The sequence below is a fragment of the Hemitrygon akajei genome, chromosome 9 (genome assembly GCF_048418815.1).
Source record: "Hemitrygon akajei chromosome 9, sHemAka1.3, whole genome shotgun sequence".
Taxonomy (NCBI): Eukaryota; Metazoa; Chordata; class Chondrichthyes; order Myliobatiformes; family Dasyatidae; genus Hemitrygon; species Hemitrygon akajei.
Genome location: NC_133132.1, coordinates 50,452,325 through 50,467,029, shown reverse-complemented (window position 1 = coordinate 50,467,029; position 14,705 = coordinate 50,452,325). Strand labels below are relative to the sequence as shown.

The window sequence follows — 14,705 nt, the reverse complement described above, 5'->3', positions numbered from 1 at the left end:
ACCATCCTTATGTAGCACAGCTCCCTCTTGAACAGATTTCCTCCAGGTGCGTTGACTGAGTGCAACGTCTTCCCAGTGTTTAGATGTAATATTGAATTTCTTCAGGCTGATTTTGATGTTATATTTGGAGTGTTTCCTTTGCCCACCAGGGGCTGGCTGACCTTCCTTCAACTGGGAGTAAAGGATCCGTTTGAGGAGACATGAGCTAGGCATCCAAATGACATGACCTATCCATTGGAGTTAGTTATTCTCTATCTTAATGAAAATGTTGTTGATGTTGGCCTCCCCCAGTTCATTGGTGTTAGTGCCTCTGTCCTTCCAGATGATCCTCAAAAGCTTTTGTAAGGTTCTTCGGTGGTATTGTTCCAGGGTTTTCAGGTGTCTACTGTAGATGGTCCATGATTCAGCTCCATATAGTGATGTGGGAAGGACGACTGCTCTATAGACCAAAACTTTTGTTTGGACCTATAGGTAGCAGTCTTCAAAAACTCTTTTCCTTCATCTTGCATTGGCTCCACTAACATAATCAGATGGTGGTTGATCTCTGAGTCAGTCTAGAGGTACCAGACATGATCTTCACAGCACACCAATTACAGGAAAAATGCTGTGAACAAAGGCACCCCTTGTACTTGTCTTTCATAGATTTGACAAAAGCGTTTGATACAGCAGACAGCCAAGTTCTCCAGTGTATATTATCAAGACATGGCTGTCCTGAGAAGTATTTGGAACACTGAGGCTACAGCATGATGACACGTCAGCCACAGCACTCAGCAAATGAGGTGCTGATTCAGAACCCTTCACCGTGAAGGCTGCATCATTGCATCCATCCTATTTGCCATCTTTATTGCTGACATCCTTCACCTCAATGGCAAAGACCTGCCACAGGGAATCACAATCATGTACAGAACAGACATCAGGCTTTCCAACCTCAACCGGTTCAAGTCCAAGAACAAGTTCAGCACCACGACTATCATGGAGCTTCAGTAAGCGGATGGCAACGCCACACAGTACACTCTGAAGAAGACCTCCAATGTATCCTGAATGCCTTTGCCAAAGCAGAGAAAGCCCTGGTTTTGTTTTGACTATAAAAAAGACACAGGTCCTATGTCAGCCACTGCCCAACAAGCCACTTACCCAGCTCTCCATAAAAGCTGACTACATCACCCTTAAAAACGTAGACCACTTTCCCTACTTTGGCAGCATTCTTTCCTCAATGAGTATTGCCTGGCAGCACTCATTTCTCCTGTGATGAAGAGCTTTGAGAGATTGGTCATGGCTATAATTAACTCCTGCCCATGCAAAGATCTGGACCCACTGCCACAAGTCTAGAGACTACGCAACCTCACTGGTTCCACACTCTGCTTTACGGCACCTAAACAACAGCAAAACATATGCCAAGCTATAGTTTACCAATTACAGCTTGGCACTCAATGGCATTATCCCCACAGTACTGATCAACAAGCTTCAACACCCGGGCCTCTGCACCTCCTCCTTCTGCAAATGCATCCTCAGCTTCCTTGTCAGGAGACAACAGACAGTGCAGATTGGTAATAACATTGCTTCCTCACTGACAATGAGCAGAGGTGCACCAAGGAAGCGTGCTTAGCCTAATGCTCAGATCTCTCTATGCTTATGACTGCATGAATAGATACAGCTCAAACACCATCTATAAAATCGACAAAGACACCACTGTTGTTCACAAAATCTCAGATGGCGACGAGGAGGCATGCAGGAGTGAGACAGATCAGCCGGTTGAGTGGTGTCACACCAACAGCTTCACACTCAACATCAGCAAAACCAAGAAATTTATCATGCCTTCAGGAAAAGGAAGTCGAGAGATCATATGCCAGCCCTCCCTGAGGGGTTAGAGGTGGAAAGGGTAAGCAGCTTCAAGTTCCTAGGCATCAACATCTCAGAGGATCTATCATGAGCCCAACACGTTCATACAATCACATTAAGGACATGCAAGCGGCTCTTCTTCGTCATAAGTTTGAGGAGATTTGGTACGTCATCAAAAACTCTTGCAAGTTTCCACGGATGTATGGCAGAGAGCATTCTGACTAGTTGCATCACAACTTGGTGTAGAGGCTCCAATGCACAGGATCAAAAGAGGGTTGTAAAATCAGCCAACACCATCAGGGACACAAACCTCCCCACCACCGAGGACACCTTCAAGAGATGATACCACATGGAGGCAGCATCCATTATTAAGGACCCTCACCATCCAGGGCATGCCCTGTTCTTGTTACTACCATTGGGAAGGAAGTAGAGGAGTCTGAAGACCCATGCTCAATGTTTTAGGAACAGCTTCTTCTCCTCTGCCATCAGATTTCTGAACGGTCCATAAACCCATGAGCACTACTTTGTTATTTTATGACATAGTAATTTGTATGTCTTGCACTGTACTATGTCAGTGATGATAAACCTATTTCTGATTAAGTCCATCTTATCAGCTGATCATACCATCATATATCCCATGGTAAACCTTCCGACTATCAACAACACAACAAACTTAATTATCACACCTCTCAACAGTCATTATCAAAAAATAATATATATAGATAGATAGACACTTATTTAAACACTGGGCAAAATTGAAAAGGCAGGGTGCTGGGACCAGATGTGAGGCCCGGGCCGGTTCTGCTCACTGCTCCGTAATGTTTACTCAGCTCTGAGGCTGTGGCCTGCTCCAGGTTTTGTGTCTGTGGACTCACTTTCATTCTGAATGCTTTTTGCTTTCTTTTATTGGTTACATGATTTATTGCCTTTTCCTCTCTGAGCATTGGATGATTGACGGTGTTTTTGTTATACTGGTTCTTTCCGCTTTCTTTGTTTTCCTCCCCGCACCCTATTCCCCTCTACACTCACCTCCCCGCGCCCTATTCCCCTCTACACACACCTCCCCGCGCCCTATTCCCCTCTACACACACCTCCCCGCCCCCTACTCCCCTCTACACTCACCTCCCCGCCCCCTACTCCCCTCTACACTCACCTCCCCGCACCCTGCTCCCCTCTACACTCACCTCCCCGCACCCTGCTCCCCTCTACACTCACCTCCCCGCCCCCTACTCCCCTCTACACTCACCTCCCCGCCCCCTATTCCCCTCTACACTCACCTCCCCGCCCCCTACTCCCCTCTACACTCACCTCCCCGCCCCCTACTCCCCTCTACACTCACCTCCCCGCACCCTACTCCCCTCTACACTCACCTCCCCGCGCCCTACTCCCGTCTACACCCACCTCCCCGCGCCCTGCTCCCCTCTACACTCACCTCCCCGCGCCGTTCCCCTCTACACTCACCTCCCCGCGCCCTGTTCCCCTCTACACTCACCTCCCCGCACCCTGTTCCCCTCTACTCACCTCCCCGCACCCTGTTCCCCTCTACACTCACCTCCCCGCACCCTGTTCCCCTCTACACTCACCTCCCCGCCCCCTACTCCCCTCTACACTCACCTCCCCGCACCCTGTTCCCCTCTACACTCACCTCCCCGCGCCCTGCTCCCCTCTACACTCACCTCCCCGCCCCCTACTCCCCTCTACACTCACCTCCCCGCACCCTGTTCCCCTCTACACTCACCTCCCCGCGCCCTGCTCCCCTCTACACTCACCTCCCCGCGCCCTGCTCCCCTCTACACTCACGTCCCCGCACCATACTCCCCTCTACACTCACCTCCCCGCACCCTGCTCCCCTCTACACTCACCTCCCCGCACCCTGCTCCCCTCTACACTCACCTCCCCGCACCCTGCTCCCCTCTACACTCACCTCCCCGCACCCTGCTCCCCTCTACACTCACCTCCCCGCACCCTGTTCCCCTCTACACTCACCTCCCCGCACCCTGTTCCCCTCTACACTCACCTCCCCGCACCCTGTTCCCCTCTACACTCACCTCCCCGCCCCCTACTCCCCTCTACACTCACCTCCCCGCCCCCTATTCCCCTCTACACTCACCTCCCCGCACCCTGTTCCCCTCTACTCACCTCCCCGCACCCTGTTCCCCTCTACACACCTCCCCGCACCCTGTTCCCCTCTACACTCACCTCCCCGCCCCCTACTCCCCTCTACACTCACCTCCCCGCACCCTACTCCCCTCTACACTCACCTCCCCGCGCCCTACTCCCGTCTACACCCACCTCCCCGCGCCCTGCTCCCCTCTACACTCACCTCCCCGCGCCCTGTTCCCCTCTACACTCACCTCCCCGCGCCCTGTTCCCCTCTACACTCACCTCCCCGCACCCTGTTCCCCTCTACTCACCTCCCCGCACCCTGTTCCCCTCTACACTCACCTCCCCGCACCCTGTTCCCCTCTACACTCACCTCCCAGCACCCTGTTCCCCTCTACACTCACCTCCCCGCACCCTGTTCCCCTCTACACTCACCTCCCCGCCCCCTACTCCCCTCTACACTCACCTCCCCGCCCCCTATTCCCCTCTACACTCACCTCCCCGCACCCTGTTCCCCTCTACTCACCTCCCCGCACCCTGTTCCCCTCTACACTCACCTCCCCGCACCCTGTTCCCCTCTACTCACCTCCCCGCACCCTGTTCCCCTCTACACTCACCTCCCCGCACCCTGTTCCCCTCTACACTCACCTCCCCGCACCCTGTTCCCCTCTACACTCACCTCCCCGCACCCTGTTCCCCTCTACTCACCTCCCCGCACCCTGCTCCCCTCTACACTCACCTCCCCGCGCCCTGTTCCCCTCTACACTCACCTCCCCGCGCCCTGTTCCCCTCTACACTCACCTCCCCGCACCCTGTTCCCCTCTACTCACCTCCCCGCACCCTGTTCCCCTCTACACTCACCTCCCCGCACCCTGTTCCCCTCTACACTCACCTCCCCGCACCCTGTTCCCCTCTACACTCACCTCCCCGCACCCTGTTCCCCTCTACACTCACCTCCCCGCCCCCTACTCCCCTCTACACTCACCTCCCCGCCCCCTATTCCCCTCTACACTCACCTCCCCGCACCCTGTTCCCCTCTACTCACCTCCCCGCACCCTGTTCCCCTCTACACTCACCTCCCCGCACCCTGTTCCCCTCTACTCACCTCCCCGCACCCTGTTCCCCTCTACACTCACCTCCCCGCACCCTGTTCCCCTCTACACTCACCTCCCCGCCCCCTACTCCCCTCTACACTCACCTCCCCGCCCCCTATTCCCCTCTACACTCACCTCCCCGCACCCTGTTCCCCTCTACTCACCTCCCCGCACCCTGTTCCCCTCTACACACACCTCCCCGCCCCCTACTCCCCTCTACACTCACCTCCCCGCACCCTGTTCCCCTCTACACACCTCCCCGCACCCTGTTCCCCTCTACACACACCTCCCCGCCCCCTACTCCCCTCTACACTCACCTCCCCGCGCCCTGTTCCCCTCTACACTCACCTCCCCGCCCCCTACTCCCCTCTACACTCACCTCCCCGCACCCTACTCCCCTCTACACTCACCTCCCCGCGCCCTACTCCCGTCTACACCCACCTCCCCGCGCCCTGCTCCCCTCTACACTCACCTCCCCGCGCCCTGTTCCCCTCTACACTCACCTCCCCGCGCCCTGTTCCCCTCTACACTCACCTCCCCGCACCCTGTTCCCCTCTACTCACCTCCCCGCACCCTGTTCCCCTCTACACTCACCTCCCCGCACCCTGTTCCCCTCTACACTCACCTCCCCGCACCCTGTTCCCCTCTACACTCACCTCCCCGCACCCTGTTCCCCTCTACACTCACCTCCCCGCCCCCTACTCCCCTCTACACTCACCTCCCCGCCCCCTATTCCCCTCTACACTCACCTCCCCGCACCCTGTTCCCCTCTACTCACCTCCCCGCGCCCTGTTCCCCTCTACACTCACCTCCCCGCACCCTGTTCCCCTCTACTCACCTCCCCGCACCCTGTTCCCCTCTACACTCACCTCCCCGCACCCTGTTCCCCTCTACACTCACCTCCCCGCCCCCTACTCCCCTCTACACTCACCTCCCCGCGCCCTGCTCCCCTCTACACTCACCTCCCCGCGCCCTGCTCCCCTCTACACTCACGTCCCCGCACCATACTCCCCTCTACACTCACGTCCCCGCACCCTGCTCCCCTCTACACTCACCTCCCCGCACCCTGCTCCCCTCTACACTCACCTCCCCGCACCCTGCTCCCCTCTACACTCACCTCCCCGCACCCTGCTCCCCTCTACACTCACCTCCCCGCACCCTGTTCCCCTCTACACTCACCTCCCCGCACCCTGCTCCCCTCTACACTCACCTCCCCGCACCCTGCTCCCCTCTACACTCACCTCCCCGCACCCTACTCCCCTCTACACTCACCTCCCCGCCCCCTATTCCCCTCTACACTCACCTCCCCGCCCCCTACTCCCCTCTACACTCACCTCCCCGCCCCCTACTCCCCTCTACACTCACCTCCCTGCACCCTACTCCCCTCTACACTCACCTCCCCGCACCCTACTCCCGTCTACACCCACCTCCCCGCGCCCTGCTCCCCTCTACACTCACCTCCCCGCGCCCTGTTCCCCCCTACACTCACCTCCCGCGCCCTGTTCCCCTCTACACTCACCTCCCCGCACCCTGTTCCCCTCTACTCACCTCCCCGCACCCTGTTCCCCTCTACACTCACCTCCCCGCACCCTGTTCCCCTCTACACTCACCTCCCCGCCCCCTACTCCCCTCTACACTCACCTCCCCGCACCCTGTTCCCCTCTACACTCACCTCCCCGCGCCCTGCTCCCCTCTACACTCACCTCCCCGCGCCCTGCTCCCCTCTACACTCACCTCCCCGCGTCCTGCTCCCCTCTACACTCACGTCCCCGCACCATACTCCCCTCTACACTCACCTCCCCGCACCCTGCTCCCCTCTACACTCACCTCCCCGCACCCTGCTCCCCTCTACACTCACCTCCCCGCACCCTGCTCCCCTCTACACTCACCTCCCCGCACCCTGCTCCCCTCTACACTCACCTCCCCGCACCCTGTTCCCCTCTACACTCACCTCCCCGCACCCTGTTCCCCTCTACACTCACCTCCCCGCCCCCTGTTCCCCTCTACACTCACCTCCCCGCCCCCTACTCCCCTCTACACTCACCTCCCCGCCCCCTATTCCCCTCTACACTCACCTCCCCGCACCCTGTTCCCCTCTACTCACCTCCCCGCACCCTGTTCCCCTCTACACACCTCCCCGCACCCTGTTCCCCTCTACACTCACCTCCCCGCCCCCTACTCCCCTCTACACTCACCTCCCCGCACCCTACTCCCCTCTACACTCACCTCCCCGCGCCCTACTCCCGTCTACACCCACCTCCCCGCGCCCTGCTCCCCTCTACACTCACCTCCCCGCGCCCTGTTCCCCTCTACACTCACCTCCCCGCGCCCTGTTCCCCTCTACACTCACCTCCCCGCACCCTGTTCCCCTCTACTCACCTCCCCGCACCCTGTTCCCCTCTACACTCACCTCCCCGCACCCTGTTCCCCTCTACACTCACCTCCCCGCACCCTGTTCCCCTCTACACTCACCTCCCCGCCCCCTACTCCCCTCTACACTCACCTCCCCGCCCCCTATTCCCCTCTACACTCACCTCCCCGCCCCCTATTCCCCTCTACACTCACCTCCCCGCACCCTGTTCCCCTCTACTCACCTCCCCGCACCCTGTTCCCCTCTACACTCACCTCCCCGCACCCTGTTCCCCTCTACTCACCTCCCCGCACCCTGTTCCCCTCTACACTCACCTCCCCGCACCCTGTTCCCCTCTACACTCACCTCCCCGCCCCCTACTCCCCTCTACACTCACCTCCCCGCCCCCTATTCCCCTCTACACTCACCTCCCCGCACCCTGTTCCCCTCTACTCACCTCCCCGCACCCTGTTCCCCTCTACACACACCTCCCCGCCCCCTACTCCCCTCTACACTCACCTCCCCGCACCCTGTTCCCCTCTACACACCTCCCCGCACCCTGTTCCCCTCTACACACACCTCCCCGCCCCCTACTCCCCTCTACACTCACCTCCCCGCGCCCTGTTCCCCTCTACACTCACCTCCCCGCCCCCTACTCCCCTCTACACTCACCTCCCCGCGCCCTACTCCCGTCTACACCCACCTCCCCGCGCCCTGCTCCCCTCTACACTCACCTCCCCGCGCCCTGTTCCCCTCTACACTCACCTCCCCGCGCCCTGTTCCCCTCTACACTCACCTCCCCGCACCCTGTTCCCCTCTACTCACCTCCCCGCACCCTGTTCCCCTCTACACTCACCTCCCCGCACCCTGTTCCCCTCTACACTCACCTCCCCGCACCCTGTTCCCCTCTACACTCACCTCCCCGCACCCTGTTCCCCTCTACACTCACCTCCCCGCCCCCTACTCCCCTCTACACTCACCTCCCCGCCCCCTATTCCCCTCTACACTCACCTCCCCGCACCCTGTTCCCCTCTACTCACCTCCCCGCGCCCTGTTCCCCTCTACACTCACCTCCCCGCACCCTGTTCCCCTCTACTCACCTCCCCGCACCCTGTTCCCCTCTACACTCACCTCCCCGCACCCTGTTCCCCTCTACACTCACCTCCCCGCCCCCTACTCCCCTCTACACTCACCTCCCCGCACCCTGTTCCCCTCTACACTCACCTCCCCGCGCCCTGCTCCCCTCTACACTCACCTCCCCGCGCCCTGCTCCCCTCTACACTCACCTCCCCGCGCCCTGCTCCCCTCTACACTCACGTCCCCGCACCATACTCCCCTCTACACTCACCTCCCCGCACCCTGCTCCCCTCTACACTCACCTCCCCGCAACCTGCTCCCCTCTACACTCACCTCCCCGCACCCTGCTCCCCTCTACACTCACCTCCCCGCACCCTGCTCCCCTCTACACTCACCTCCCCGCACCCTGTTCCCCTCTACACTCACCTCCCCGCACCCTGTTCCCCTCTACACTCACCTCCCCGCCCCCTACTCCCCTCTACACTCACCTCCCCGCCCCCTATTCCCCTCTACACTCACCTCCCCGCACCCTGTTCCCCTCTACTCACCTCCCCGCACCCTGTTCCCCTCTACACTCACCTCCCCGCACCCTGTTCCCCTCTACACTCACCTCCCCGCCCCCTACTCCCCTCTACACTCACCTCCCCGCCCCCTATTCCCCTCTACACTCACCTCCCCGCACCCTGTTCCCCTCTACTCACCTCCCCGCACACTGTTCCCCTCTACACACCTCCCCGCACCCTGTTCCCCTCTACACTCACCTCCCCGCCCCCTACTCCCCTCTACACTCACCTCCCCGCACCCTACTCCCCTCTACACTCACCTCCCCGCGCCCTACTCCCGTCTACACCCACCTCCCCGCGCCCTGCTCCCCTCTACACTCACCTCCCCGCGCCCTGTTCCCCTCTACACTCACCTCCCCGCGCCCTGTTCCCCTCTACACTCACCTCCCCGCGCCCTGTTCCCCTCTACTCACCTCCCCGCACCCTGTTCCCCTCTACACTCACCTCCCCGCACCCTGTTCCCCTCTACACTCACCTCCCCGCACCCTGTTCCCCTCTACACTCACCTCCCCGCACCCTGTTCCCCTCTACACTCACCTCCCCGCCCCCTACTCCCCTCTACACTCACCTCCCCGCACCCTGTTCCCCTCTACTCACCTCCCCGCACCCTGTTCCCCTCTACACTCACCTCCCCGCACCCTGTTCCCCTCTACTCACCTCCCCGCACCCTGTTCCCCTCTACACTCACCTCCCCGCACCCTGTTCCCCTCTACACTCACCTCCCCGCACCCTGTTCCCCTCTACACTCACCTCCCCGCCCCCTACTCCCCTCTACACTCACCTCCCCGCCCCCTATTCCCCTCTACACTCACCTCCCCGCACCCTGTTCCCCTCTACTCACCTCCCCGCGCCCTGTTCCCCTCTACACTCACCTCCCCGCACCCTGTTCCCCTCTACTCACCTCCCCGCACCCTGTTCCCCTCTACACTCACCTCCCCGCACCCTGTTCCCCTCTACACTCACCTCCCCGCCCCCTACTCCCCTCTACACTCACCTCCCCGCACCCTGTTCCCCTCTACACTCACCTCCCCGCGCCCTGCTCCCCTCTACACTCACCTCCCCGCGCCCTGCTCCCCTCTACACTCACCTCCCCGCGCCCTGCTCCCCTCTACACTCACCTCCCCGCACCCTGCTCCCCTCTACACTCACGTCCCCGCACCATACTCCCCTCTACACTCACCTCCCCGCACCCTGCTCCCCTCTACACTCACCTCCCCGCACCCTGCTCCCCTCTACACTCACCTCCCCGCACCCTGTTCCCCTCTACACTCACCTCCCCGCACCCTGTTCCCCTCTACACTCACCTCCCCGCACCCTGTTCCCCTCTACACTCACCTCCCCGCCCCCTACTCCCCTCTACACTCACCTCCCCGCCCCCTATTCCCCTCTACACTCACCTCCCCGCACCCTGTTCCCCTCTACTCACCTCCCCGCACCCTGTTCCCCTCTACACACCTCCCCGCACCCTGTCCCCCTCTACACTCACCTCCCCGCGCCCTGCTCCCCTCTACACTCACCTCCCCGCACCCTGCTCCCCTCTACACTCACGTCCCCCGCACCATACTCCCCTCTACACTCACCTCCCCGCACCCTGCTCCCCTCTACACTCACCTCCCCGCACCCTGCTCCCCTCTACACTCACCTCCCCGCACCCTGTTCCCCTCTACACTCACCTCCCCGCACCCTGTTCCCCTCTACACTCACCTCCCCGCACCCTGTTCCCCTCTACACTCACCTCCCCGCCCCCTATTCCCCTCTACACTCACCTCCCCGCACCCTGTTCCCCTCTACTCACCTCCCCGCACCCTGTTCCCCTCTACACACCTCCCCGCACCCTGTCCCCCTCTACACTCACCTCCCCGCACCCTGTTCCCCTCTACACTCACCTCCCCGCACCCTGTTCCCCTCTACACTCACCTCCCCGCACCCTGCTCCCCTCTACACTCACCTCCCCGCACCCTGTTCCCCTCTACACTCACCTCCCCGCACCCTGTTCCCCTCTACACTCACCTCCCCGCCCCCTACTCCCCTCTACACTCACCTCCCCGCCCCCTATTCCCCTCTACACTCACCTCCCCGCGCCCTGTTCCCCTCTACACTCACCTCCCCGCGCCCTGTTCCCCTCTACTCACCTACCCGCACCCTGTTCCCCTCTACACTCACCTCCCCGCACCCTGTTCCCCTCTACACTCACCTCCCCGCCCCCTACTCCCCTCTACACTCACCTCCCCGCACCCTGTTCCCCTCTACACTCACCTCCCCGCGCCCTGCTCCCCTCTACACTCACCTCCCCGCGCCCTGCTCCCCTCTACACTCACCTCCCCGCGCCCTGCTCCCCTCTACACTCACGTCCCCGCACCATACTCCCCTCTACACTCACCTCCCCGCACCCTGCTCCCCTCTACACTCACCTCCCCGCACCCTGCTCCCCTCTACACTCACCTCCCCGCACCCTGTTCCCCTCTACACTCACCTCCCCGCACCCTGTTCCCCTCTACACTCACCTCCCCGCACCCTGTTCCCCTCTACACTCACCTCCCCGCCCCCTATTCCCCTCTACTCACCTCCCCGCACCCTGTTCCCCTCTACACACCTCCCCGCACCCTGTTCCCCTCTACACTCACCTCCCCGCACCCTGTTCCCCTCTACACCCACCTCCCCGCGCCCTGCTCCCCTCTACACTCACCTCCCCGCGCCCTGCTCCCCTCTACACTCACCTCCCCGCACCCTGCTCCCCTCTACACTCACCTCCCCGCACCCTGTTCCCCTCTACACCCACCTCCCCGCACCCTGTTCCCCTCTACACCCACCTCCCCGCGCCCTGCTCCCCTCTACACTCACCTCCCCGCACCCTGCTCCCCTCTACACTCACCTCCCCGCACCCTACTCCCCTCTACACTCACCTCCCCGCACCCTACTCCCCTCTACACTCACCTCCCCGCACCCTACTCCCCTCTACACTCACCTCCCCGCACCCTACTCCCCTCTCTGCAATCCCCTCCTCGTACTTACCGCAGCCTCTCCACAGGCCCCGCGCTGCCACCGCCGCCGCCATGTCTCGCCGGGGGCAGAGGACCCGCAGATCCCGCTGGCGAGTTAACGACCAGACCGATCTCTACTGCATTCGCTCTTCGCCCATTCAATTGTTTACACAATTACATCAAATGAAGTTCTCAAATCTAAAGTTCACATTAAAATATAAAAGTGAATTCTGCTCCGGCAATTGTGGAGCCACCTTACTAGCGGGGGCCTGCAGGTACTTAAAGGCGCAGTTTCAGTGAACAAATACTTGGTAACGTTATTTTCAGTGATTTTAATTCGGCAAAAGGAAAAAGGGATAGGAAAGTGCGAAAGGATAGTTAGAACACAAGACTGATGTTAAAAGGTACAATAGATATGCATTTTTTAATAGTTCATATTAATATGCCTATTACAAACTTACATTATTTTATTTATTTGATTTGAATTGAATTAACTGTATTTCTTACATCTTTCACACACGAGGAGTAAAAATCTTTACGTTACGTCTTTGTCTAAATGTGCAATCATAGTAATTTATAATAATTTATAACAAACAGAACAGTCAATGTGACATAGAAATACACTCAAATCAGCGTGAGTTCATCAGTCTGATGGCCTGGTGGAAGAAGCTGTCCCGGAGCCTGTTGGTCCTGGCTTTTATGCTGCGGTGTCGTTTCCCGGATGGTAGCAGCTGGAATAGATTGTGGTTGGGGTGACTGGGGTCCCCAATGATCCTTCGGGCCCTTTTTTCACACCTATCTTTGTAATTGTCCTGAATCATGGGAAGTTCACATCTACAGATGCGCTGGGCTGTCCACACCACTCTCTGCAGAATCCTGCAATTAATGGAGGTACAGTTCCCATACCAGGCAGTGATGCAGCCAGTCAGGATGCTCGCAATTGTGCCCCTGTAGAAAGTTCTTAAGATTTGGGGGCCAACACCAAACTTCCTCAACCGTCTGAGGTGAAAGAGGCGCTGTTGTGCCTTTTTCACCATACAGCCGGTATGTACAGACCACATGAGGTCCTCGACGATGTAGATGCTGAGGAACTTGAAGCTTTTAGCGATACAGTGCAGAGAAGGCCCTTCGAACCACGCAGCCCCAGTAACCTCACAACCCTGATTATTCCTAACCTAATCACGGGATAATTTTGGACTTTGGACGGTGGGAGGGAACAGGAGCAGCCTGGAAAACCCACGCATTCCACAGGAAGGATGCAGGGACTCTTTACAGAATGGTGCTGGAATTGAACTCCAAGCTCCAGAATGCCCTGTGCTGCAATCGCGTTGCGCTGACTGTTATGCTACCGTGGCGCCCAGTATTATGTAGAGGTAGACCGTGCATCCAGCTTCCTCTCCTAGCAGATTCCGTAACCTTCAGGGCTTTGAGGCCTATCATCTCCCAACCTCTGTTGCTAGTTCCACTCTTCTGTCACTCATCTGCCACTCCTCAGTTGGATCCATTTCTTGCCTCAACCCTTTATGCCGGCTACCTTCTCTTGCTCATTTACTCGAGATGAAGAGTATCAATCTGAAACATTGACTGCCCATTTCCCGCCATAGTTGCTGCCTGAGCTGCTGAGTTTCTCCAGCGTCTTGCTAATACAACAATTATTGGGATGGTAATCTAATGAGTCTCCATCCAAACAAGTATTTTGAGGGAGGCAGCAAAGAAAGTTTTCACATTCCAAAATCCCATCAATTATAAACTATCTCCCAGATTTTTAGAGATGGCAAGAGTAACCTTGCTGCTTAAGAAAAGAGAGAGAAAATAGGGAAAGAAAATAGCCCAATCTTAGTAGGAAGGGCCATTGATGGTAGAGAGGTTAAATTACTGGACCAGTAATGCAAAGGACTGATAAACACTGCAGAGACTGGAGATTAATAGCAATTTAATCCAGTCCCCAGCGACCCTGTGATTTCAGTTTCTGAGGCAGACATAAGAGCATCCTTTAGGAGGGTGAACCCATGGGAAGCATCCAGCCCAGATGGGATACCTGGCCAAGTACTGAAGATCTTTAACTTCTCACTTCGGCAGTCTGACATACCTACCTGCTTCAAGCAGGCTTCAATTATACCTGTGCCAAGGAAGAACGGGGGACTTGCCTCAATGATGATTGGCCAGTAGCGCTGTCGTGGTTTCTCGTGCCCCACAAATGACCAGGAGACGCAGAAGATTCTTCGAGAAGGGTTAAACTTTAATTTGCAAATCAAAGCTGAGACTGTCATTGAGCTAGTCACAGCATTTTTTATAGCAATCTCCTGGTCCTGTTGCATTAGCATATGCAATCGGTCTATAGTTGCGTATCACACGTACATCCGCCACTATTGTTTCTACCCATTGACTTAATCACGTTCTAATCTACATCTCTTAGCTACCTCTCATTAACACACCATTGTCTTCTACATTCTTAGGATTTCGTTCTCCTACAGAATTGGATACATGCATAGCAAATAGCAAGTTTCAAAACTGACCAATGTTCTAATCTACATCTCTTAGCTACCTCTCATTAACACACCATTGTCTTCTACATTCTTAGGATTTTGTTCTCCTACATGCATAGCAAATAGCAAGTTTCAAAACTGACCACATAGTTTTGGTTACACAGCAAAATTTATACTCCAATAGCGCTTACATCCACAGTGATGAAGTGTTT

At 58.1% G+C, this 14,705-nt stretch overlaps 1 protein-coding gene across 2 annotated transcripts in view; it reads right to left on the bottom strand.

The window, feature by feature from the left end:
* The window catches only part of mrps5 (mitochondrial ribosomal protein S5), a 135,263-nt gene extending 123,068 nt beyond the window's left edge, over positions 1–12,195 (bottom strand). For both annotated transcript variants that reach the window (XM_073055950.1, XM_073055952.1), the window contains exon 1: positions 12,039–12,195. In XM_073055950.1, coding sequence (XP_072912051.1) covers positions 12,039–12,081 — 43 coding nt within the window. In that variant the 5' untranslated portion in view covers positions 12,082–12,195. The remainder of the gene's footprint in view (positions 1–12,038) is intronic.
* Between the last annotated feature and the right edge of the window lie 2,510 nt (positions 12,196–14,705).